Source organism: Aythya ferina (genome assembly GCF_964211825.1).
Source record: "Aythya ferina genome assembly, chromosome: 16".
In the NCBI taxonomy this organism is placed as follows: Eukaryota; Metazoa; Chordata; class Aves; order Anseriformes; family Anatidae; genus Aythya; species Aythya ferina.
This window is the reverse complement of record NC_140315.1, coordinates 6,287,222-6,311,636: the sequence shown is the minus strand read 5'-3', so window position 1 is coordinate 6,311,636 and position 24,415 is coordinate 6,287,222. Positions and strand designations below refer to the sequence as shown.

Sequence of the window (24,415 nt, the reverse complement as noted above, 5' to 3'; positions counted from 1 at the left end):
TCCCTGCTTTTAGCTCCTCGTCTGCTTTCTTGGTTTGTTTTCGAGGAAGCCAAGTGGTTATTTCGGGCGCCTTGTTTAGATAATTTCTTCTAACCCCCTCATCCTCTTCCACTCCTCTATTTATATGTATTTGATATATGTGTGTAAACAAATAAGGAGAAACTGGATTCATCGGCGCGCTCCTGGCCACCAAAATAAACAAAACGGAGGTGTTCAGACCTTGAAAATGCTCAGGAATGAGAGAAGAAGCGCGACGTTTCCGAGCAGAAGGAAAATCCGAGGTTCCGACAAAAATCTCCGACGTTGTTATACACAGTGCGGGACGGCTCTGGGAGGAGGAGAGCTGATCTTCCCAAACCTGGGAAGCTCGACGGCCCCCTTCTTCGTTTCTGTTTAAATCCATCTTGTCCCTTTAATACAAATGAACTTTAAGCTCCCCCTGTCTTTTATTATTTAGATTCCTAGTCTTAATGACGCCAGGAGCAGCGCGAGCACACTCGCTAATAATCGTCGCGAACTGCATTTCAAAGAAACATCCCTGGAAGAAAAACACCGTCGTTAAAAAAATAAATAGAGACTCCACCAAAAATGATAATGCGGAGTCCCTGCTGATGATGGGCTTAATGCGAGGGCTGCAAATCAGCACCTGCGTGCTAGATAAGGCAGATAACACCTCCAACAGTTACTTGCAGCACCCCCGTCCTCCTCGCTTTATTTTTAGATCGTTCATTTAGTCGGAGGGAGGTGGGTAGGTGTTTTTTTTTTTCGTCTTTTTTTTTTTTTTAATGTTATTGTTATTATTATTTTCTGCTGCGATGCTCAGGAAAAAAAAAGGAGGGGGGTGGTGTAGTTTGAGGGGTGAGCCGTGGCTCTGCTCGGGCCTTTACCAGCAGCTCCCCGGGCACACAGCCGACATCTCCGCAGCCAGCCCCGGCCAGGGTCAGCCTTTGTCCCTGTCACAATAAACAAACACTTGCTCCTCTCATGTAAATGAGCAGCTATCCGGATGCACCTTAAAACACTGGGAGAAGTCGTTGCTTTTGCAAACGATGTTCATTTTGTCTGACACACAGAAGCGCGCAGATCAAATGGCTGCAGAAAGGTGGCAATTTGGCAGGGCAGCATTTGGGGAGCACAGATGAAAGCGTGCTTCCAGCTCCCCAAAACGCGGCTCGCCTCCCACCTGGCTCCCCAGCCCCGAGTTGTGGCGAGAAGTTCGGGCAGGGAGGTTTTCGTTAAGGGCTGAAATAACAACGAGGGGAGAGCAGCGCCGCGATTCGCACCGCCTCGCATTGGGGACGCTGAATCAGGGCTGCTTTACCTACGAGGGATCCAAGGCAGCTGCAATAATCTCGCCGGCTAATTAAGGAAATTATACCTTAAACATCGGTAGCTTACAAGTTGTAATCAGTAAGTCAAAACTCTTGACAATTATGCAAATTGCGCTCCGACTGGCGCTCGGACGCTCCGGCGAGGAACTTTTCCCGATTTATTTCGCCCAGAAGCCGCCGGCCCCGTGGCACTTTTTGGGGGTACGGGCGCTGCAGCTCCCCGCGTGGATCGCAACAAATCCTTTCCACGCGTGTGCGTGGAGAAAAAATAAATCCACACCCATTACACCTCCCCCCCCGAAAAAATAAATACAAATAATAAAAAATAATAATAATAATAAAAAGCGTGGGGGCACTTCGGGGGGCGGCCCCGCTGCTGCGGGGGGTGCCCACGCGTGCCCCCAGCCCCGCGCGTCCCCCGCGGGGGCGCAGCGCAGCGCGGAAGGAGGGGCCGGGGGCTGCGCGCTCCCTCCTGAGTGGCTGGCGGCCGCGGGTGCCGAGCCATCCCTGGGGAGGAGTTATGATAATCTATTGCCATTAAGGGCGTCTGGGCAGGGAAAAAAACCCGAGTGACCATTAGAGCGGCGGGTTAGTCCGTCGGCAGCCTCCATGCCTGCCAACAACTGAGCTCCGTCCGGGGGGCAGCTCCTCTTCCCCAGCGCCGACGTGGATTTACCGCCCGTGGGGGGGGGCTGAGCTTCTCGGCTGCTTTTTTTTTTTTTTTTTTTTTTTTTCGGCACCGCACACCTGGGTTGGAGGCTGGACGCCATGTTGTGGAAACTAGCAGATAATGTCAAGTATGAAGAGGATTGCGAGGTGAGAAGAGCGGCGAGGGGGGCGGGTGGGCAACGTGGGGGGGGCGGTGGGGGCAGCCCCGAGCCCCCCGGCCGCTGCGCGCCCCCTGCTCGCCTCCAGCCGAGATTCCTCCATTCCCCGAGCCTCTGCTTTGCTTTTCTTTGCTCTGCTTATTTTTTTAAACCATTTTCCCCCCTCGAATCCTGGGGAAAAAGGGGAAAAACCCCGGCATCCCCAGCCGGGAGGAAGGAGCCTGTCCTTCCCCGCACGCACACAGCCGCGCCTGCAGGCGCAGGGCTGCGCCCTGTGGAACGAGTCGGAAAAGTAAAAGTTGGGCAAGTGGGGAGCCCCGGGCAGAAGCGGGGGTGCCCGTGTAAAAGGAGGGAGCCCCAGCAGAAGGGGGGAGCCCCGGCTGAACCGGAGAGCCCCCTCGGGGCAGCAGGGGCAGGTAGGAGCCGAGGCAGGGCTGCAGCCGTCCCGAGCCGCCCTCCCCACGTTTCTATCCCCGGTGGGAGCGGCTCCTACCCCCTGTAGGGTTTGCTCTCGGGTTTTGGGCTCTGACACGGCCGTGCCCCCCCCCCCCTCGGCTCCGGCAGGCGAGCTGTAGGTCTCGCTTCACGCCTCGCTGGGACCTCGTTCGCCTCTCATCACCCAGCGGTGATATTTTACCGACCAGAAGCCGCTGGACCCCAGGATCGGGTCCGTGTGGACATTTAATGTGTGCCTGTCGGGCTTTGGGGCGAGGGGAGGAGCGGGGCCGTCGGCCGTGGTGGGGCCCTGCCCGGGGCTCGGAGCCGCCACCCCATGGGGGCAGCGTGGGGCTGGCTAAACCGGGCCCCGCCGCTGACTGGGATTATTATTTTTTTTTAATGATTCTTTGGAGAAGTTGAGTGCCTCGTGGTGAGGACAGCGGTGGAAACTGGTCCCTAACCCCTTCCCCGCGAGCTGGGCTCATTTCCTACGCGAACTGCATGGGGAGGAAAAAAAAAAAAAAAAAAGGAAGAGCCCCCGGTTAGGAGCGGGGCGGCTTTCCCTGTGCCCTCCGGGACCCGGCAGCCCTCACCCCTCACTGACCGCCGCCTCCCTTCTCCCCCTCCCCATCTGCCTTCCAGGACCGCCACGATGGCAGCAGCAACGGCAACCCGCGGCTCCCGCACCTCTCGGCGGTCAGCCAGCACCTGTACAGCCCGGCCCCGCCGCTCTCCCACTCGGGAGCCTCCGATTTCCAACCCCCCTACTTCCCCCCACCCTACCAGCCTCTGCCTTACTCGCAGTCCAGCGACCCCTACTCCCACCTCGGGGACCCTTTCTCCATCAACCCCCTGCACCAGCCGCCGCCGCCGCCCCCCAGCCAGCAGCAGGGCGCTTGGCCCCCCCGGCAGGGCCAGGAGCCGGCCGGCCTCGCCCCCCACGGTCGCCCCGGCCTCGTCCCGCACCTCTCGGCCCTGGAGAGCGGCTCGGCCGGGGGCCGTCGAGAAACCTACCGCCGCTCCGAGCTGCTGCTGCCCCACGGCCACGGCCTCGACGCCTCCGCCCTGGCCGACAACCTGGGCCTCCACGACATGGCCCATCAGATGGAGGAGGTGCAGGTAAGCCTCGTCCCCCCCCCTTCTCTATCCCCGGCTGCCGGAGCCTTATCCCCCTCCTCATCCGTCCTGCTGGCCCCAAAGTCATGCCCCACACCTCGGGGTGCCTCTCAGCCGCTGCCCGTCCGGCCCCAAACCCTGTGCCCTCCCCGCCCTGTAGCTCTCGAGGTGTGTACAACTTTCTCCCCTTTCTCTTTGCAGAACGTGGAGGACCAACACTTGTTAATGCATGACCAGACGGTCATTAGGAAAGGTCAGTGAGGGGCCCTGCGCCGCCCCCTCGGGTTATGGGGGGGGGTCCCCGCGGGGATCGGGGCGGCCGAGGCTTGGGGCAGCCCCCGGGGGGGGGATCCCGGCCCCTCTGCCGCGGCCACCGCAGCGTGCCCGTGGGCTCTGGGGGAGCAGCACCCGGGGGGCTCCTTTTTTTTTCTCCTTTTTTTTTTGCCCTTTAACTTCTTCCCCAGCCTCGGGAAGGGACTCGGTCGGCGTGAGGCTGCTCGGATAACCCGTAACCGGAGCGGTTTTGTGGCCGGGGTCCCGAGGAGGAAGGGCGTATTGACTCAATTTAGGCGCACGGTCGTTGTAGGGTTGGGTTGCTTTTTTTTTTTTTTTTTCTGCTTTTGTTTTTAAACAAATTCGTGCTTTGAAAAAAAAAAAAATCAGTGGAAGTTTCTTCCGAAGACTTCAAACAAAAACCTAACTGAGGAAAAGCAGAAGTGTTTGGCAGAGCGCTGATTGCTGCGTTTAGCTCATGGGAGAATTATTCCGCTGTCAGATACGGCACCAAAGCCCTTGCCCCCTCCAGGGACCAAGGCAAACCTCGGCTCTTTTTAACCCTTTCCCACCGGCGCCAGCAGCCCCCGGCTGGGGCTCAGCGGGTGGGCGACGGAGGAGCGGGGGACGGCTGCGGGACGGGTGCGTGGCTGTGCCCCCTGCCCAGCCCCTGCCGGCCCTATGCACCCAGCCGCTGAAGCCGTTCCCCAGCGGGGGTTTGCTTTCAGTTCTTCAGCCCTGTTGTGCTGTCTGGTACGAATTTGCCGGGATTAAATTCCGCAGGCGCCTTCTGTGAGGTGGAAGGAGGGAGCCCGGCAGTAGCTGGGAGGCTTCTCCCGCCCCGGCTCGGGAGGCTGCTGCCAGCAGCCGAAGGATGCGGGTTTGTGTGCAGCTCTGCCGGGCTTTTTGTAGGACTGGACCCGCTAAATTGCATGCCACATTTTTTTTTATTATTTTTTGTGGGTGCCCTGTTTGTTTGTTTTTTTTTTTTCCGGTTTTGTTTTAAGAAGTATGTTTAGTTGTGTTCAGCAGCTCCTTGGACTGGGAGCGTGGAGAGGACTGCTGGTGTTTGGGGACTGGGTCGTGGGGAGCGTTTAGTGCCAAACGAAATCCCATCTCCCGGTCTGTCCTCGTGCAAAGAAAATTCACTTGCTACTCCGTATTTATTTTTCCCTTCCCTAAAAATCCTGCTTTCCCTCCTGCAGGTCCCATTTCCTTAACGAAAAACAGTGCTCTGAGTCTCCCCTGCCAAAAGGATGGATTAATCGGAATGGTCATAAACCCCAACGAAGTGTTCTGTTCGGTTCCGGGGAGGCTCTCCCTCCTCAGCTCCACGTCCAAATACAAAGTGACAGTAGCAGAGGTTCAGAGACGGCTCTCGCCCCCGGAGTGTCTCAACGCCTCTCTGCTGGGAGGAGTGCTCAGAAGGTAGGCTGCGACCCCTGCTCCCAGCCGGCCGCACCGGGGCTGTTGTTCGCGATCCTTTTTTTTTCCTCCCCCTGCGCCTGGTGTGTGTGGTTGCAGCCAGATTAGCACAATGACGAGCTAAGAAAAAGCCTTTTATCAAACTTCAGATTTTTCAGAAGCCCAACAACACTGAATCCTAATTGGCTTTGGAAATAAAACTTCTTTGCACTTCTGCCACTTCTCGGGGAGAAGTGCTATTAACAGCTCTGACAGCAATTCTCATTCGCTGTTGAAAATCGGATTTTTGTCTCTTAAAACTGCTCGTGGAGCTTTCTTGTTCCTGTGACGAACTGTCTCCCCGTGGAATGATTTTTGGATTAAATCTCATGATCTTGTTGCATCATTACAAGGAGACTTTGCGTGTACTTTTTTTTGCACACACTTTTAATTTGGTTTGTGATCATTCTACAGCTGCTGGTTTTGGTGGTGCAGTCTGAAACATTTTGATTTTGACCTCTGCTGTGTTTCATCCTGGCTGGTTTGTAGTAAAGCATTTTAAAAGTAGGTCACTTGAAAAGAGAGCCTGTCTTTTATCTTACCCCCAGTAGAACCCTATTGAATGTCAGTAACTGGAATTTCTCATCTTTTTTTTTTTTTTTTTCTTTTTAAACAAAACAAAAAAAGTCCCCTGAAGATAAATAAAGCCTTTTTTTTTTTCCCCCCTAATTACAGAGCCAAATCTAAAAATGGTGGCAGATCATTAAGGGAAAAACTGGATAAAATTGGCTTGAACCTTCCAGCTGGTAGAAGGAAAGCTGCAAATGTGACACTATTGACATCTTTGGTGGAAGGTCAGTCTTGAACGTGTCTTAAAAATAAACTTCCTTTCCCTTGTGTACAGCTTTTGTCCTCCAGGCAAAGCGTGGAAGGGCTGGGAAGTCGATGAACTCGATTGAGGGGGTTCTGTGTGTTTATAGTTAACAGTGAGCGTGCTGGGGACAGGGCAGCAGGTACCCGACGAGGTGCCTTTGGGGGGGCTCCTCCACCCCCCTGCTGTCGGTCAGGTCTCCCAGCTGTGCTGAGTACCAGCCACAGGCTGGGATGCAATCAATCCTTCCTGGGCACCGGGCTCTGCGAAACGGTTGTCCAGTCTGTTTTCTGAGGTTGTCTGGGGTTTTGTTAAGGGAAGGTGAAAGGGGTGAAACCCGGCATATCGCGGGGTTTGGTTCCCTACTGGGAAACCTGAAGTCCACGGCAGCTGCCTGCGATGCCTGGCCTTACCTCCGCGGTATCCTCAGAAGCTTTTCTCATAAACAAGCATATAAAGTGAGATTTATAGCTTTTGACTTCCTGATGGGAAACTGGAGCCCCTTTAATCTGTAACATGCTATGTGGACCCTCTCAGTTAAGCTGACGGCAGGGTGTATTTACGTGGCTGTGTGGGGTTATGTTTTGTGCTGCTGTTGAAAGCAGCTCCTGGTTGTGGTACAACTTAATAGAAGTAGAAGCAGCAATTGAAACATGACAAATGATCCAATGATACCTTGCTGTTATTTCATTTCTGCATGAGCTGAAATAATACAGCAACTTCCATTTAAAACCTTATTTTGGAAGTTGGATTTAAGAGCTGCCCAAGAGGCTATGTGCGTGCGCACGCACACGTGTGTGTTACAGGTACAGCCTGATGATGTCAGCCCAGTGTTTCTGTGCATGATGGAATGGCCTTAATGAAAAAAGCTGTGTAGTTATAAAACTTCCAATTTTATTTTTATATGAACATTGTTGTTTTAAAGGAGCTAGAAAATGTACTAAAAATCATTACATGGGTGGAATTTAGTTGCAAGTTTTTTTTAAATATCAGTGGGAAATTTGTTATAGGCTAAATTCTAGTCCTTGCTAAGCAGTGAATCTGCATAGAAACAAAAGAAAAGCTTTTTCCAGTAAAGGGAAGGGAATTCTTTTTCATAGCTGTCATCACGTAGTGTTGTTTTTTGTTTTTTTTTCTTGATGCAAATTTATCAAGAAACACTGATCTATTGATTAGAAAATGGTAGTGAATGGTATGGTAGAAAATAAGTGTCCCTTTCTAAAAGAGTAAATTCTTGAAGTGTATTCCTCTGCTTTGCTTAATTTCCCCGATCTCCTTATAATAAATAGGCACTGCAACATTTAATAACTATTCCCCTCTGCCCATGCCAGGTGAAGCTGTACATCTTGCCCGTGACTTCGGTTATGTATGCGAGACAGAGTTTCCTTCCAAAGCAGTGGCCGAATATTTAACTAGACCACACATGGGCCGCAACGAAATGGCAAACAGGAAGAATATGCTTCTTGCTGCAAAGTAAGTTTTCTGGCTTTGCATTTTTTTCCCTCTATTTTTAAAGGTGGTTTTGTCTGACCATGAGTATCTGTGGTTGTGGACAGTTTGCTACATTTTCATGTGTAATTTTAATCAGGGAGAGGAAACAATTCTTGCTTGGTTTTGGTTTGAATTCAACTATGACAGCAGTTATTTTAGTCTGAACCAATAATAATAATAACCCTGTATGGTAATTCTAAAGCAGTTTGGACCACTTTTGTTTTGTTTTGTTTTGTTTGTTTTTCTTTTAAACGGTAGTAAAAAAAGAAAAAAGAATCTGAGCCTTTTACCAGGGTAGCGGTATCTCTAGGAAAAAGATGTCCCTAGGGTGAGACAGGGCTGAGGACCTGGGGGCCAGGTGTGGCAGGGGAGTGTGAACTGGGATGGGACTGGGAGCTGGTGGCTGCCCTGCCTGCGTGTGTGCAGCCCAGAGAGGCAGGGGCACGTGCACCTCCACGGAGAGTTACTGGTGGGCACAGCGGGTGCAAGGCAAGCTTGCCCACTGAGTCCTTGTAGCTGCTTTTTTTGGCAACAGCATTCCCCTATGGGACTCTAGGGATCAAAGTGTGAGTAGTCCCATTTCGGTATCAAAGCTGAAGATCTTTAGTTCAGTGAAAAGCAATGTTTAGTAGATGGGAGAAGTCCCTGTTCTTAACAAAATTCTTACTGTAAATCCTGGTGAACAGGGGAGGGAAGGCTAAAGGAGAAGCTTTGTTAGAGCTGTTCTGCAGACACTGTACCTGTAAATAGAGCATGTACTGAATGGGTCCCTGGTAGGAAATACCTGTGTTCAGCTGTGCTTATCTTACACCAGTGGCTGGAGAGCTCGCTGTCCCCTTCCCACACTGACGTTTAACCAAAGGCCTTAGATTATGATCCATCCTGGTCTGAGATGTTTTCTGGTTTGGGTTGGTGCAGTTTCTTCCTTTGAAAGCACCATCACTGTGCAGAGGATCCGAGAAAAGCCTGGTTAAACTGATGAGAAGAGTTGTTTTGACTTTATGCTTGGATTAGGCAAGCAAAATCCTGCCCCATGCAGGGGTTCCACATTCTTCCTGGTGCTGAATTAATCCATCTTTCCCTGAAAAAAGAGACCTCCTTTATCAAGACTATATTTCGTAGTAATATATTATTTCTGTCATAGCTTGAACCTTTTGCTTCTTACTGAGCATGAGCCCTTTGGCTCTTTAGGATTGTTATTGGTATTGTTATTAACCCTAATAGCAGGCATCTTTTGGAAGATGTTTGTGATTTGAGAAATTCTGATAAAGTGATGATTCTGTTAGGATTGCTCATCTCAAGTGAAATCACATCAAGGGGACAGATTTACAGGCAGCAAACAACATATGCTGGAGCGTTATTAACCATTCGTGTTTTGCCAGGCATATGTGTTCGTGTTTGCAGGATCAGGGCCTAGGTCTCTATGAGAGAGGGGATGTACGTACACCATGCACAACTAGATCGAATCTCCTCTTCAGCTGCTTTAGTCTCTCTAAATCATATAACTACAGCTGTGGAAGTTCTCACAGAAACTAGTCCCTACATCCCAGCCCTGCCTGAAAATCTAGAGCAAATGATGTCGAGCCAGACAGCAGAGGTGGAGAGATTATTCTGCAGTGTGAGGATGTGTTTGTGTGACACAGATAAAACAGAAGGTTTGTCAGATGCTAATGCTAATAAATGAGCTTTAATTTTGGACTGTGAACGCTGCTGTCTTGCTGTTGATGGAGTAATGAATTTCTGAAAACTTTTAATTCCCACGTAACTGCCAAATAGTTGATGTGGATTTTTTTTTTCCCATTATTTTTATTTGCTTGTGCACAAATTCCTACCGTGGTATAAAGTAAGATCACTTTGTGTCTTACAGGCAGATTTGTAAGGAATTCACAGACCTCCTCACTCAGGACAGAACTCCTCTTGGAAACACAAGACCTAGTCCCATTTTGGACCCTGGCATCCAGGGTTGTTTGACTCATTTTAGCCTGATCACACATGGCTTTGGGAGTGCTGCCATCTGTGCTGCCATGACATCCGTCCAGAACTACCTAAATGAAGCATTAAAAATAGCAGACAAAACATACATGAACGCTGGCGACCAGAGCCCTGCAGAAACCAACAAAACCATCGATAAAATGGATAAGCACAGGAAATAAAAGGAGAGAAACCAGACTTTAAACTCTTCCTCCTTAACACAGACTGGGATCTTCTTGCCGGGGGAACGTAGAAATTTGGGTACTTTTTTTTTTTTTTTTAATAAGAAAGGGAAAACGAGGAAAAAAAATCATCTTATTCAGGATCTTCACTCCTCCTGGATCCATGAGACAAGTCTTTCTAAAAGCTGCAGTATCCCTTATCTGTGGAAGCAATTACCAGAAGATAAGTACTTGGTACAGGTGTATTGACATCCTTTGCTGTAAAAGTGGTGCTATAAGGGTTTGGATGGAAATATGCAAAAAGATATATTTAGATTTCTTTTCCACATCTAAGTATCTAGAGGTGACCAGCTTCGTGTATAGCTTTTAAGATACGGATTTTAGATGGAAGTCAATTTGTTATCAGATAAAAATATCAGGGTTTTAGGTCTCTCTTAATGCAACAGTAACAATAAAGCAGTATTAAATAATGGTATATAGATTTATGTACATTAAATTTTTTTTTATAAACACCTGGAAATAGTAAGATTATTATTATTTTTTTTTTTCCTCCCTTTACTTGCAGATTACCATAGGAGAGTACTAAAACCCTGGTAAACGTAAAATTATCTGATGGCATTTGACATGCTTATTTTTATGGAAATATTCAGGCTTTTAAAAACTGCAGTAATGTTGGCTGCAGTTGGTATTATCTTGGTGTTTTTTTAACAAGGAGTAGATGAAAATGAAAACGCTTTTAGAAAATTCACTTTCTGTGTTTAAGGATATTGCAGCTTTATTGACATATTTATATTGTCTTGTTTTTAAATTGGGGGGGAAACTTGAAAGAATAGGCACATAACTTTTTTTTTTTTTTTTAACTTTTTTTTTTTGCCTATTAAGGCCAAAAAATATTTCCAGGGAGGCTTTATGCGTACTAAGGGAAGCAGTGTGTTGAATGTAAATATTTATTTATGTGTAATTTAATCGGATTTGTAAATAATGGTGAACTTTTTAATACTTTTTTTTTTTTTTTATAAATGGGTTTCAAATTTTAATTTTGGTAAGTATTTCAAAGGTAATGGGTAAGCTAAACATATCTTTAGGTTTATGCACAGGTATGTTATACAGGGTATTTAAGACTTGTTTTTTAAAAAATATCTCAATTCTTGCCACTGAAGATTAAATCTAATCTGAGGTGTATGTTCACAAAGCAATAATTTTGTGCATCATTCACCTGATAACTGACTAGACATGCAAAATGAGTGTGTGAGTTAGTGTGTATGTGAATAATGGAGGTTCTGAACTATCTTTACATATTTGTAAATGTTCCCAATATAATTCTGATGTATATGATAACCATATAATAAAAATATTCTGGATAGAAGCATGGAATGTTTTATTAACTGAAAACGGTTTTGTTTTCTTTCTATACTTTGGGAATGTGGGGTGAGTAGCACTAGAGGACATTATGTATTGAGTCATAATTGCAGCACTTTGTTCAGATTAACAGAACAGAAATATAGAGCTGTTTGCCAGTAAAACTAATGGTTTCAATTAAACATGCTATGTATCTCCAAGAATCCTTTTTTTTTTTTTTTTTCTTCCTAAGATGTCATTATCATGCTAGCTGCCTATTTAAATAAAACACAAACTAAAATCTAAACACAAACTGCAAGGCTTCCTCTAAATAAAAGTCAATCTTACCATCTTTGTCTTCCAGTGAATCTGACTTTATTAGAATAATCTGTCTCTAATGATAAATATTTGCAAAATCTTGGCATGTGAAATTTGATAGATCTACCATCTGGTTTCAGCCCACTGTTACTGCTGTTAGGAATTTTACAGCATTTTGCAGAAAATCCCCAACATACTCTGTGTGGTGGTGGTGGTGAGGCAGGATCTGAGGCTTGCAGTGGCATTCAGTGTCTCGGATACAAAAAAGCCAAACCTTCCCAACGAGAAATGATTCAGTGCTCTCTAGAACAGGAGGAACATGAACTTGGGCTTTATGCTTTCAACATTTCAACACCAGATCGATCTGTCTGGCACATGGCTAGGGCAAACACTACAAATGGGCACACTGGATGTAACTGCGAGTAAGAATTTGGTTCAGATCACAGCATTGTTTCTTTCACAGGTGTGGAGAAGGGGCAATATGTACCATTTTCAAATTCATTGTTTATAAATTCCATATTCTTAGTATTCTGCCTCTAAAAGTTAAAGGCAAACTAATGAAGGCATGTAGGAAGAAGAAAAGATAGGAAAGCTCAAATAAATGAATGAATTTGTTATATCAGTGGTGAGCTGTGGAAAAAAAAAAAAGTGTCTTTTTTTGAGTTGTAATCCAGCTTTCTTCTAGAGGGGTGTGAAATTCCAGTCTGCGTTTGCTAGGCCCATTGTAGCATTTGAGAAAAGAGCATTTTGGACAATTTGTAGCCACAGGTGTACATAGGACATGTGATGGCTTACAGAACTTCTAAAGTATACCCCAAATACATAATTATATTTCAGTGATATATACAGAAATATGCAAGGTATGATAAGTGCTAAAGGACAACTGTTGTTTAGACAATGCAATGTTAGGTGTTTTTTGTTTCTTTTTTATTTTTCCGTTTCTGTTATTGGACTGCTTATACCACATATATAGTAAGATATTTTAGCTAACAGACAATGGAATCTTGCTTTTTTATTAATGCACAAAACCAGGCTCTGAAATAATTGCCCCTTGGGATAGGAAATAAGGATGTTTCCATTTATTCCTGTGTGCATTCAAGCAAAGCCAGTCAATTGTCTAATGTACTGACTTGGGTTCTATTTATATGTTTGGAACACTAGAAATACTGAGTTTCCATTACCTTAATGCTTTTCCTCTACTGTATGTTTTAGATGGTACATTATTTTGAGACTCAACTACCTCAAACGCTATGCCAGTAATACGAAAGGACAATGTCTACTGCTCCATTCACAGCTAAACTCTGACCTGAACTTGTCTGTCATCTGAAATGATTAATCTGAGGAACGTGTAATAGGTTAGTAACTTCTTGGGAAAGCTAAAAAGTAGTTAGCTGAACACACAGAAAGTGTTTTGTTTTGTTCTCCCTTGATCTTCAAATCTCTGCTTGGTACTGCTTTTACCAGGCTGTTCCTGAGTTGGCTAAAACAAAAAGGCTGAATGCAGCACTCTGCTGAGTTAAGCTTTTCATTTCCTTTGAAAACTGAATATCTAAATGACTTTGATGCCTCATCTCGTCCCTTGCCCTTCTCCCAGAGAAATGAAGGTTAATTTGGTGTTCATGTGGGGAAATGATGTTAAACTATTAGAACTTAAAAAACAAAAATTATGAAGTCAAAATGGTCCATTTTAAGTACTAACTTTCCACAAAAGTATTTTGATACATACCCACAAAATAATTCAATTTATGTCACTCAATATACAATATGTTTGTGGGAGAAAAAAAAAAATAATCAGCTCTTGCCTGTCCAGCAGCAGCAGCTGTGAATCTGCAGGATGTTGGGGTCTGCCCAGGCAGTGCTGGAGCTGCAGGAGGCAGTGGAGCTGCTTGCTTTCACCTGCGGCAGCCTCGCTGTTGCTGATAATTAATTACAAATATGATTATACATGGCCCCAGCTTCTGAAATCATTTGACCTCACAGCTGTCTTGCTTTCATCTTATTATTTTTTTTTTCTAGTTTTCATGGTTTCAGAGAGAAATAATGATGGAAAGCTACTGGTACTGAAGAAAACAAGCAAAAAGATTTAACTCCTGGCATAATTTAGTTACTGATTTCAGTTAAGTTCAATTTCAGCTCAGTTTTTGCTTTACCCTTCACTTGTTTCACTGCTGTTTGCAAACAGTTTGTCTCATCCTGCCTGCTTCTGCTGCAGCCCTACTGCTCCTCTGCTCCCTCAGACCTTTTCATTACAAATAAATGCAGCAATGCATCTTCAAATGGGTCTCTCTTGCTGTGAGAGCCTGCTTCGTATATTTGTTGCAGCCCTTTTCTTCTTCGTTTCTTTCTTCTGAAATTCCCGAACTACAGGGTGTGTCTGGTGACAGTCCCAGGTTTCTGTAAGGGGAACCTGGAGCCAATTTTGCCGAGTGCTCTGGGGTCCCTTTGGGAGTGTGACCCAAGGCCTGGTGGTGAGCCACAGGGAGTGCAGATGGAGCCATGCAAATGAGAATTTGCTCCTAAACCCTGGCCACAGCCAGATACACCGTGTCTTTGCAAAATCTGTGTGTTATCCAAACCAGTTGTGGTCTCTTATAACATTTCTATGGTGCGTGGCTGTTGCTGCTGCCTATTACCTAACGTCACACTATCCACGTAGCTGCACGGATAACCATCTCTGCAGAAATTACACTGGACCTATCCTGGAACCATATAATTAAATTATTAAATCCTGTTCTGTACCATTGGCTGCCTTCTCCTTTCATTTTCACTTTCAGAGGGAAATATAAATAAGCTTTCTCCCAGTTTCTGATACCGTTTTTGCATTTATTGGATGTTCTTGCATGTCTTACACGGATGTTCCAGATGGTTTCCATGGGCCGTTATTGTGTAAGGTCTGGCCACAAATATTCTATTTTTTCTCTCTGTTAGCTAAACAACCCTTTTTAACCCTTTTGTGAGGGCCTTGCTCACAGGCTCCTACTGGTCTGTGACACATTCTCTGAACTCCAATGGATCTATATTTTTGCCCGTGATTTTAAATTCCAACCATGTAATCATATTGGCGCTTCCTCCCTCTGCCATGAAATTCAAATTCTTGTTTACCAATAGCTCAGAAAGTTCAGAGATCTGCAATACATGAGATAACAGAATTAATTTCTTAGATGAGCTTTAGAGTTTGTATTTCCAGGTCAAATAGCCTAAAACTAAGGGAAAAGAAGCAGCTTAAGGTGTCTATACATGATAGTGCTGTACTGATACCAAGTGGGGCTCAATGGTGTAGTTCTTCAGCTGACCGTTGTAATCCAAACCAGATTCCTAGTTAAAGAGTTCTTCAATAACATCAGAAAGTGGCCTAAAATGATGCCAGCACCCCTGATATACACAAATATGCTGAACAGAAAGGATGGAAACTGTGTTTGTAATTCTCTGGTGTGAGGGTGCCTATCTGGGAGCAGAGCTACCATTGCCCAGTCCTCATCCTGTCCTTCCTCCTGTGCATCACATCAACTCCAAAGAGAAAGAAAGGAAATAAAGAAATAAAACAAAAACAAACAAACCAGAACAAAACATGAGCCATGCAGGCTTTGAGGCATACTGAGTGAAATGGAAATTTTGCCCATTGTAAGGTAATAAGATGCCCTTTATGTTGTGTCAGGCTGTTGCACCTCTGCTTGCTGCTGGAAGTCTACAGACCTGGAACAGCCATGAGGGGTGAAGAAGAGACCTGCACCCGTGGGCCATGCTGCCAGGGCTGCAGGTACGGGGTCATCTTCAGCCACTGCTCCCTTCTGTCTGCTGGAGGACAGAGGGGCAGGGGCAGAGCACAGCCTGTGCCCTGGCGCAGCCTGGTGCTGGAGCCGAGCTGTGTGCTGGACTGTGAGCTGGAGCAGGCTGGGATGGAGGCGCACGTGGTTTTGGCTGTACAAGAGAAATGGTAATTAACCTCTAGCACAGGGGCAGGGCAGGTAGCTCGGGCCAGTAATTTTCTCCAACTCGTGCTGCAAAATTTACCTGAGCTCATTTGTCAAGCTTTGAATCCTTAAATCTATAACTCTAATTAATTAGGAATCTCTAATTACCCCAAAATGGTACTTTATATTTAAGGCTAAGGTGTGGCGAAACCCAGAGAAAACATGAGAGAAGCTGGAGGATGTTCAGGACTGGAGATGCCAGGAAAAGGTGCGTTTTCTGAGATCAAGGTGCACGTAGGTGCAAGGGAAGCCAGATGGCTCAATGCGTCAGTGAGACCCAGGGCAGGTCCTGAACTGCCAGAAGTCACTGTCCAATATTCAGACACGTCTCCTTGGGTGTCTTATAAGGGCTCATTTCTCAGAAAGTAATGGCCACCAAACCTCTTAGCAGAGGGGTCTTGCATTGGAGATCCAAAACCAAGCAACCTTTAGGACTCAAACCCTGGGTTGGGTTTAACACAAAAGCACGTTGGACAAGGCTCTGGTGCTTTACAACTTCAAGCAAGAAACCCCAGTGGGGATATTATTGAAAACATCAGTGCAGACAGGTTCTGGCCCTGCCCTCATAAGAGGAAAAAGCCCTTTCACAGTTAAGGTCTTATTATATTAAGTTAAAAATTTATAGCTTTTAACTAGGCTGTAACCAGTTAATGTGACTCAGGCAAGGGTGTAATGTGAATGGAGGCATTACTTAGAGCTACCGTTTTGCCTTACTGCAGAGATTACAGTTTTCCAGACCTCACATGTGAGAGGAGCCCAGCTAAAGCACATTTAGAAATTAGGCTATGAGGTCATCTGATTAAATGCGGGGAATCAGCTGGGTTTGGGGCTTATTGACTTCAGCAGTGCTGCAGCCAAGAGCCTGAAACGTTTATTTCTGAGTATTCTTAGGCTGAGCTCCTTCCTTAGAGTTTACCAGCACCACTGCTTCAGCAAAGGTAACGTCTCAAGTCTGCTGTGGGTGTCTGGTAACAGGGTGCATTGTACAGCGGCTGTAGGCAGGGTGCATCTGCATGTGTATGAGGTCGTTGGGATGATGGAGGAGGAGGAAGATTATGTATGCTTCTAGATAAGTGGTAGGGTCTCCTTTTCAGAGCCTCAAGTACTGTTTTCTAGTTCCAATAGTACGAAATCTTTGTGTTGCCCCAGTAAATAAACAGCTGTAGTTAGTGGCTTTGTCTGGTGGAAGATAAAAGTTGATAAGATCCTGGTAAGGCTGTTTTGAGGTGCCTTTGTTAGCTTCACTGCAGTGTTTCCAGGGATTCATTCCAGAAAAAAAACTGCTAGTCCAGGGAAAGAAATTAGAGTGATCTTTGCTAACATTTTAAGTAAAAACAATCTCTGCCTGATACTTTTGAGTGTTTGGTGCTGATGTTAAAGAGCAACAGCATTACAGCTTAAATGATTTTTTTTTTCCTTTTAATTTGCTGGCAAGGTATTGGGTAATAAATTGCATCAGAAGGGCTAAGATGAAAATGAGTTGTTGAGTGCTGGTTAAAATGTAGGTCTGAGGGTGAGAGAAACGTGTGAAATCAGCTATGAGATTTCCTTTCCATTCACTTTCCCCAGGTAGCTCAAGATGTGAGCACAAAAAGGCAATTGTGATCAGCTGTTTGTTCTCCCTTGTTGCTTTCCTAAAAACCTTGAGGCTTTTCCCCTGGACTTGCGATGCATGGGGATGCTCTGTGAGCAGACCTGGGGTTCACCTCGGTCTCCGCGTGCTCTGCTGCAGAGTGGCCGGGCTGTGCTGAGGCACCCGTGGGTGCTGACTCACAGCGGCGGGGGCCACCTACTGAAGCACCGCCCGGCCCTCGGCAGCACCTGGCTTGCTCCGGAGGTCTCGCAGCCAGTGCCGAGCAGGCCCTGGCCTGTTCGGGCTGGGAGATCTAACGAGATCACAGCTGGGGCCAGGGGTGATATGGCCGCAGGCCATCATCTTACATAAAACCCATAAATTTGCATAATGTGTTTTACAAGATTAAAACTGAAGAAACTTTTTTTTTTTTTCTCATTTTGCATAAAAGGGAAGAAAATAGGTGAAAGAGCTCTACAAAATGGGCTATCGGAGACCTGGGGCTTCCAAAATGACAGCATCAGTAGATGGGTTTGAAACTATTTCAAGAGTGACTATCTAAATGGGAAATCTGTCGTGGTGTGCGTGTTCTTGGGCAAAACCAAAACTCAGAGGTAGAACCATAAACACACAGCGAGTATCAGACCAATGGCCTGAGAACTCATCCCTTTGAAAGAGCTGTTTCTCCAAACCTGTTGGATGCTGCACGTAGGAGAAAACCCTCCTTCCGCAGCAGGGCTGTGGCGTGGAGAGGGTTGCCAAAGCTTGTTGAGTCACAAAACCGAGGCGTTCTTACTTTGCCTAATTGCTGTGGGTGACTTGGATGCTAATGCAGAGGTCAGTAAATGGCCTGTGATCTCCAGAAATGCACCCTACTTGCAAGCTTGGCCAGTGCTGGCTCGCTGTGAGTGGATTTCATGCAAAAGGCTGCCACACGCAGCAGGCTGTTGATGACTTGTTGCTTGGCTGTACGTGCCTCCTGTGCTGGGCTCACTCCTTCATGTAGGGGCTAATCCTGCAAGCATTCTTTGGTGGAGAAAACAACTGAGGTGGGGGGGAGGGGGGTGAGAGAATTCCCAGAAAACTGTGGCGCTTGGACCTTGTTTCTGCATTGTCACGTACATCAGGAAATGCTGGCTGGTGCTTGTGAAAGTTTCACAAACATCCCAGAGTGTAGCTATGGCCATAGATCTCATCAGTCACAGCAGTAGTATCCAAAAGAAGAGCAGGGAAATTCACTACTTTGGGGAGGGCAGAAGGCAAAGATGTGCTTCAAGCCATTTCTCCTGGCCAGGAGTAAATGTGGGCTTGGAAATTAAAGGATCAGTTCCCCTAAACTTGTGAAACTTGGGCAGGTGGGACTCCTGGGCTGGTGTCTAGCTTCTTTGGGAACAGGGACAATTGGGCTGGGCAGTGGAATTCAGTTTTTTCCTCCAGTTTTGAGAAGTGTGAATGGTCATATGGTGCAAAGTGCCATGGATAGGGAATCGATACTGCCAGTTTAGTATTCCCAATACTAACTTTTAACTTTGGTGCTGGTTTGGGGGGAATTTTTGTCTCTTCTCCTTCATCCACTTTTGTATCTCTTATGAAATGAGCCTCATAAAATTACTAGTGTGTGTGTGTTTGAAACCTACTCTATTGCACCAGTGTGCAAACTTAAAAATGGGAGGGGAAAAAAGGAAATAAACATGTTGGAAGAGATGTCTGTGTGGAGGAGTAGCTCTGTGTCTGTGCTAATGTGGCTGACTTAATTCACAAAACTGTTCTGTTTCCTTCCTCCCCTTCTTCCCTAGGGTTTCTGTCCCTGCCGTTTAAAGTGTGTCCCTGCACAGATCCCAAGATCACGCTGCTGTTGTCAGAAAGACCCAAGAAAAGTAGACTCCTCTTGTGGTTCCTACATGCAGTTCCTTGAACCCTAAATACAGTCTGGATCAGTGTGTGTTTAGGGGGTGTCAACCAAACTTATGCTCTGGAGGAAATACGGAAATGCTTTATTAAGTGATGTGTTGGAGCTGGGATGTTGTGGAATATCCTCTCTAGGGAGTTTAATAATAACTCGTTTTATAATAACGAGTCAAATAAATCAGTCTGTGCTACTGCTGGGTATGTGAGCTGAGTCCTGCAGCTGATGATTTTATGCCTGGCTGCTAAAAGTCTTTTAAATGACTCGTGTCCTGCAATTATTTCTGAAGCTTGAAAGACCATTATATGCAGGCAACTTTGGGACTGTGTTCCAAGTACTTGCAGATAACAGAATTTATGCCCAGTTTATCTAAAAGCAGTTTGAAGGGAAGAAAGTACTTGTGTTTGAGGAGGAAACATGAAAACTCATGAAGCCTGAACTGGGTGAATAATGGAAAACTAAACCTTTCTCTCTGAAAGGAGAGTGTTTCATTTGGCATATGTTAAGTGACCTTCACAATATGTGGGAAAGAATGGTCATCCTCTCAAAAAATATGCACTAAAAAAGGAACATGCGTGTATGTGGGGGGAATTAAAACACCTGAAACCCAGGCTTTCTTCCATCGGTGTTAAAATCTGGACTCAAGAGTACAGGTAGCAAATTGCATTCCTGGGGAGGGAAGAAGCTGAGGGTAAAACGCACAACTGCTTTTCCAGACTGTGCTGAACACAGCCTAGTCCCAGTGGGGCTATTGCAGGACTTGCTGAGGGGAGACTTTCCACAGTGTTTTCTAGCACACAAGGAGCATGTGAACATTTATGGTGAGTCACTGCTGGGCTAAAATATTGCCTAGCGATGCCATTGTGATGAACCATTTTGTAAGCCTCTGCAGTATAAGAGGTTATTCTTCCTGTTACTCCTCTTAGCAGCACTAACTTGTTGTGACAGTGATGTTGCTGGCTGCTGCTATTAATCCAGTCTTCTTGGAGATGTAAAAATCATGCTGTATCTGGGGCGAGAAGGGCAGCCAGATTAATCCTTGTGTTATAATGATCTTTTCTGAGTCATGTCATAATATGATAGCTCCTGTGTTCAAGGGTTACAAAATGTGGAGGGATATGACTGGGAGCCCCTTTTTTGTTGCAGTCCAGTGCTGGACCACATCACCTTATTACACAAGAGGGTCATTTGTCTCACTATACCTCTGACTTTTCCATGTAGTCATGCATTTCTGATCCATGCTTCAACTTCCTGCCTCATCAATGCAGCCCTTATCCTACTCCTAGCATCTCTGCAGTATTACTTAAGCACAGCTACTCATCCTGAGAGATGTAGACTGGGTAAAATGCTGACTTTCTTGGGGTGTTTTGTGTTAAGGGGTACGAGGTCCCAGCTGGAAGCTTGTGCCTCATTCTTGCTCCCCCAGCACCGGTGGAACCAAGGTGCTGTGCTCTCTCAAATACGCTGCTCCACACTCTGTCCTGGTCTAAACTTCATTCTCCATCTTTGTTGAGAGAAAGTGGCCATATGTGCAGCAGGCAGGTGTCCTGCCTCCTCTCCTCGAAGCACCGGTAGAGTTTCCCATGTGCCACGACTGCGAGCTCATTAACAAAGGTCCCCATGAGATCTGCGGACAAGGGGTGCGGGCTGCCTTGCACAGATTGCTCTGCATATGATTATTTCCATCCCCCTCTCCATCAAAACAGCCACTCTTTCTGCATGAGCTGCTCATCCAGTGTTGAGATCAGAGGGCATTCCGGGGAGCGTGTAGGGACTCTCCTGTTGCAAGCCCATGCATATGTACCTGTGTGTACATGCAGCCTGACACTCAGAAGAGGTGGGGGTGGTGGGTTTAATAGCTTCTCATATACCAATATTTCACTTCCAGTTTGAGAGATTCTTTTCACTGGAGAGACCCTGGCTTCCTTTATAGCTTCTCAAAGTCTATCTTTCGCTCATTGTATTGGCTTAAAAGCCTGGGTGTTGGCAGTGGGGCTGCAGGTCTCTGTGAGGAGAGGCCTGGGTTGGTTCCAGCCAGCTCCAAGAGTCCCACCGCAGGGCACTGTCAGTAGTGCTGGGGGTACCTCTGTGAGAATATAAGCAGGAAAGGGCAAAATGCTGCCCAGGTGTAAGGTGAAATGTGTCAAAAACAACCCTGTGAAGGCTAAGGTCAGAGAAGGAGGTGCAGAGGTGGTGTTCTGGGTGTTGGAGCAGGTGTTTCCCTGTGGAAACAGCCAGTGGAGGACCCCACACCACAGCTGGTGGATGTTTTCTGAAGGAGCTGCAGTCTGTGGCAAGGAGCCATGGTGGAGCAGGCAAAAAGTGTGAGGAGAGAGGAGTTGTTTGTATTCCCTGTGTCCCCTGGAGAGGTAGAGGAGTTGGGAATGAAGCACTGAAGTTGAGCCTGGGAAGAAGGTGGAGGAGAGAGAAGTGTTCTGGCTTTTGCCTTGGTTTCTCACCACCTAAATCAATTTTAATTGGTAATATATTAGTTTTCCCCAAAACAAGTCTGTTTGGCCCCTAAAAGTAAGAGATCTCCCTGTATTTGTGTTGACCCCTGAGCTTTTCACTCTATTTTTTCTTCCTGCCTTGTTGGTGAGGGGGAGTTACAGAGCGGCAGGGTGAGCGGTGGGCTGTGCTCCAAGGCCAGCGCACCACACTTCGGTGTGGTGCTGCTCTCACACATTGCTTATGATATGTCCCTGATCCTTTCCATCACAGACTTCCCTTCTGCTGCAGACATGATCTGCACAGACCCATCAGGAACTCACTGGGTCAGCTTTTCAGTCAGTCACTGGGGAATATCACAGCTGAGATGGCCAGGATTGGGGTTTTGGGCCATGAGGCCTCCAAAGGCCACTAGCCTTTGTAACTGACAGGCTCACTACAGACTTTCTCAAAACCATGAGCAACATAATTAGAAATTTTTCAATAGCTAAATTAGTGTGTGCAAAAATACTAATGCTAACTAAGGACTTGTGTTTGTGGTTATAATGGCTTCATATGGAACTGCAGAAACTGCAGCTAATGTACACTGTACCCCTAGCTCTGCATGCACAGGTCTGAATACTTGGATTCATTCTTAAGATGCGCATAAAACTTATTCCCCAGTGCTTGGTTTTACTGTAACTGACAAAGCTGTTTGACTTGAGCAGTTCTGAGAGGCATTTCAGAAATCTAATGCTTAAGATTTCACTGTGGATTTTTGGCTTCAAAGTGATTTTGTTATGTCCCTAGAGCCTGGTTAAATCCTTAGTTATAATGATTGCACACTGAAGGGTGCTGTTACATAGAAATGCTGTCCCATAATGGCTTCGTTGCTGTGGAAAATCCGATGTTATTTGGTCATTCGCTACGAGTTCCCTAAGCCATCAAGACATTTGCCTCAAGGCTACAAACACAAAGCTACAGGCAAAACCCTCTGGACATAATGAGTGGGCATTTATGCAGAACTAAAAACTGGAACAGCTGAGCAGTAGATCTATGAATAGCAAGCATGCCTCTAAGCACAAAAGACATCATTCTGGAATAAAGGGGTTTATAATGGTTCTGACATCTTGTATGTCAAGATCATGCTACGTTGTTGTAACTTTTTTTTTATGTTTGTTTGTTTGAATCACGTTCCTTAAGTAAGGTTTGAGTAATTAAAGGGTGTGAAGGAAACCCTATAGCTTCAGTAAGAACAAAAATTGGGCAACTGACACTCTTGGCAAGATCCATCATTTTGATCATGTTTGCTAGGGAATGAGTTTATTGCTCCTGTGCTGTTAGTATCCCCAGTTCCACCCTTCAGGATTTCTTAGGGGTTTTTCCTTGTATCAGCATCTCTTAAAAGGCTTGATTCTAATATTAGCTGAGAAGTGTCTTCTGATGGAAACACAAGGGTTGGGCTAACCATAAACTACAGGGTCAGGGAGTCAGGCAATACAAAAGAGGGTAATAAAATTCAGAGTGATTGGGATCAACAGGGAGCTGGAGGAGCTTAATGTTGAGAAATGTACTGCAGTGAGGTCACGAGCCTTTGCGAATCATTTATATGCGCTTCTAACTACCTGGCAAGAACAAGATGGAAAGGGATGTATGGATCTTGCACCAGGAGCATAATGAAAGCCCAAAAAGGGTAGAAAGTATAGTGGCAGATGGGATATGGAATTAGTCTAGAAGGGGGGGAAACAAGGGAAAGGGAATATAAGAATACATGAGGATGATAAATTTGCGTTGTATGTCTGCATTCATGTGTCTGATCAGTTTTTGAGAGATTACTGATTTCCAAGGCAGTCTCTTTTGGCTAAATTAGCAGTCCTCATGCCAATTTACCGTGGGACTGGGGGATGGGTGAGCAACCCTTTGTGACTGGGAAAATGTACAAGTTCAAACAAGTTTTGCAATCCTTGCAAAGTAGCTTGGGCCTTGCAAAACCATCGGTTGTAGAGATGAGCAAAGCCCAAATACTGTGAAGTTCCTACAGGGAAACGTGGCCAGAGGATTAGGCGCTAATCTCTGACCTGGGAAGATGTGATGAATGTCTACGCTGTCGATGATACTGCAGCACAAAGATAGCTGAGCTGGTTATGACTAGTTTTTGGCAGAATAACCTAGCTCTGCACTTAGAGGTATGGGAAGCAAACTTCCATTTCACCAGCAGAGTAAATTAACCCATGCAGAGATCAAGTCTGGAGAGTCAAGAAAGCAGAAAATCTTGGCAGAAAATGGTAGCCTACAATGCAACTGTACACCCTGTTTCCTCATGTCCAAATTTCTTAGGTGGCCACAAGCAAATTATTTGTCCTCTTGGCATGTACGCTTCTTATAAAGGAAAACAAAGCATCATGCCTATTTTGCATGCTTACTCTGAAGAACAGTGCATGTTGATCTACAAAATGCTCAGATATGGAAGGATGTTATGTAGGTTGCTTAGAAAGATGAAGGGATTATTTTTTTTGTTATTCCTTCATCTTCTTCCTCACAGCTATAACCAACAACTCTTTCTGCCTGGGAACAGACTCATAAGGCCCAGTTGGGAGAATGACAGCTCTGCCCTGCTGGTAAGTGATGGCTCTGTAGTACTACTGAAAGGCAAATTGATAGAGTGGCATGGAAGAACAGGGATGGAACCATTCTCATTATAACATGCTAAATTGAAAACAAGGATTTATTCATTAAAGTGATATCCACTTCAGTTGTATGTGGGCAAGAAATTTCTTGGTGTCATCAGAAACCTTGCAGTGTACATTCCTGCTACAAGTATGGCACTCTGGTTGTGGAGCTGGGTTTTGTTCTGCTGTACATGTGCCTATTGTATTTCAAGAAAAGAGTTGTTTTTCCCCTCTGGAAAACATCTTTTAATAATACAAATTTTAGGATTTTCTTTTTTCTCTTCCCCCTCCCTACCACTTTTTCTTCTC

The 24,415-nt window shown here is 45.9% G+C and overlaps 2 protein-coding genes across 20 annotated transcripts in view; both read left to right on the top strand.

Moving 5' to 3' along the window:
• Nucleotides 1-2,082: 2,082 nt before the first annotated feature.
• On the top strand, nt 2,083-11,458 carry TFAP2C (transcription factor AP-2 gamma). Its single transcript, XM_084538382.1, has 7 exons — nt 2,083-2,147; nt 3,239-3,715; nt 3,914-3,965; nt 5,191-5,413; nt 6,125-6,243; nt 7,592-7,733; nt 9,619-11,458. Exons 1-7 carry the CDS (start codon nt 2,100-2,102, stop codon nt 9,902-9,904), a joined length of 1,347 nt encoding a protein of 448 aa, XP_084394508.1. The 5' UTR covers nt 2,083-2,099; the 3' UTR covers nt 9,905-11,458.
• A 4,871-nt stretch (nt 11,459-16,329) lies between these two features.
• Nucleotides 16,330-24,415, top strand: part of LOC311445534 (uncharacterized protein) — a 265,193-nt gene continuing 257,107 nt past the window's right edge. For 18 of the 19 annotated variants that reach the window (XR_014698473.1, XR_014698474.1, XR_014698475.1 and 15 more), the window contains exon 1: nt 16,330-16,469. The gene's annotated coding sequence lies outside the window, so the exon portion shown is untranslated. Of the gene's footprint in view, nt 16,470-23,979; nt 24,056-24,415 lie in introns of all 19 variants that reach the window. The other variant, XR_014698483.1, reaches the window with a different exon arrangement.

Coding starts and splice junctions, on each gene's coding strand:
- TFAP2C (XM_084538382.1), top strand. CDS start 2,100: ATGTTGTGGAAACTAGCAGATAATGTCAAGTATGAAGAGGATTGCGAG. Junction 5,414..6,124: donor CTGGGAGGAGTGCTCAGAAG/GTAGGCTGCGAC, acceptor CCCTAATTACAG/AGCCAAATCTAAAAATGGTG. Junction 7,734..9,618: donor AATATGCTTCTTGCTGCAAA/GTAAGTTTTCTG, acceptor TGTGTCTTACAG/GCAGATTTGTAAGGAATTCA.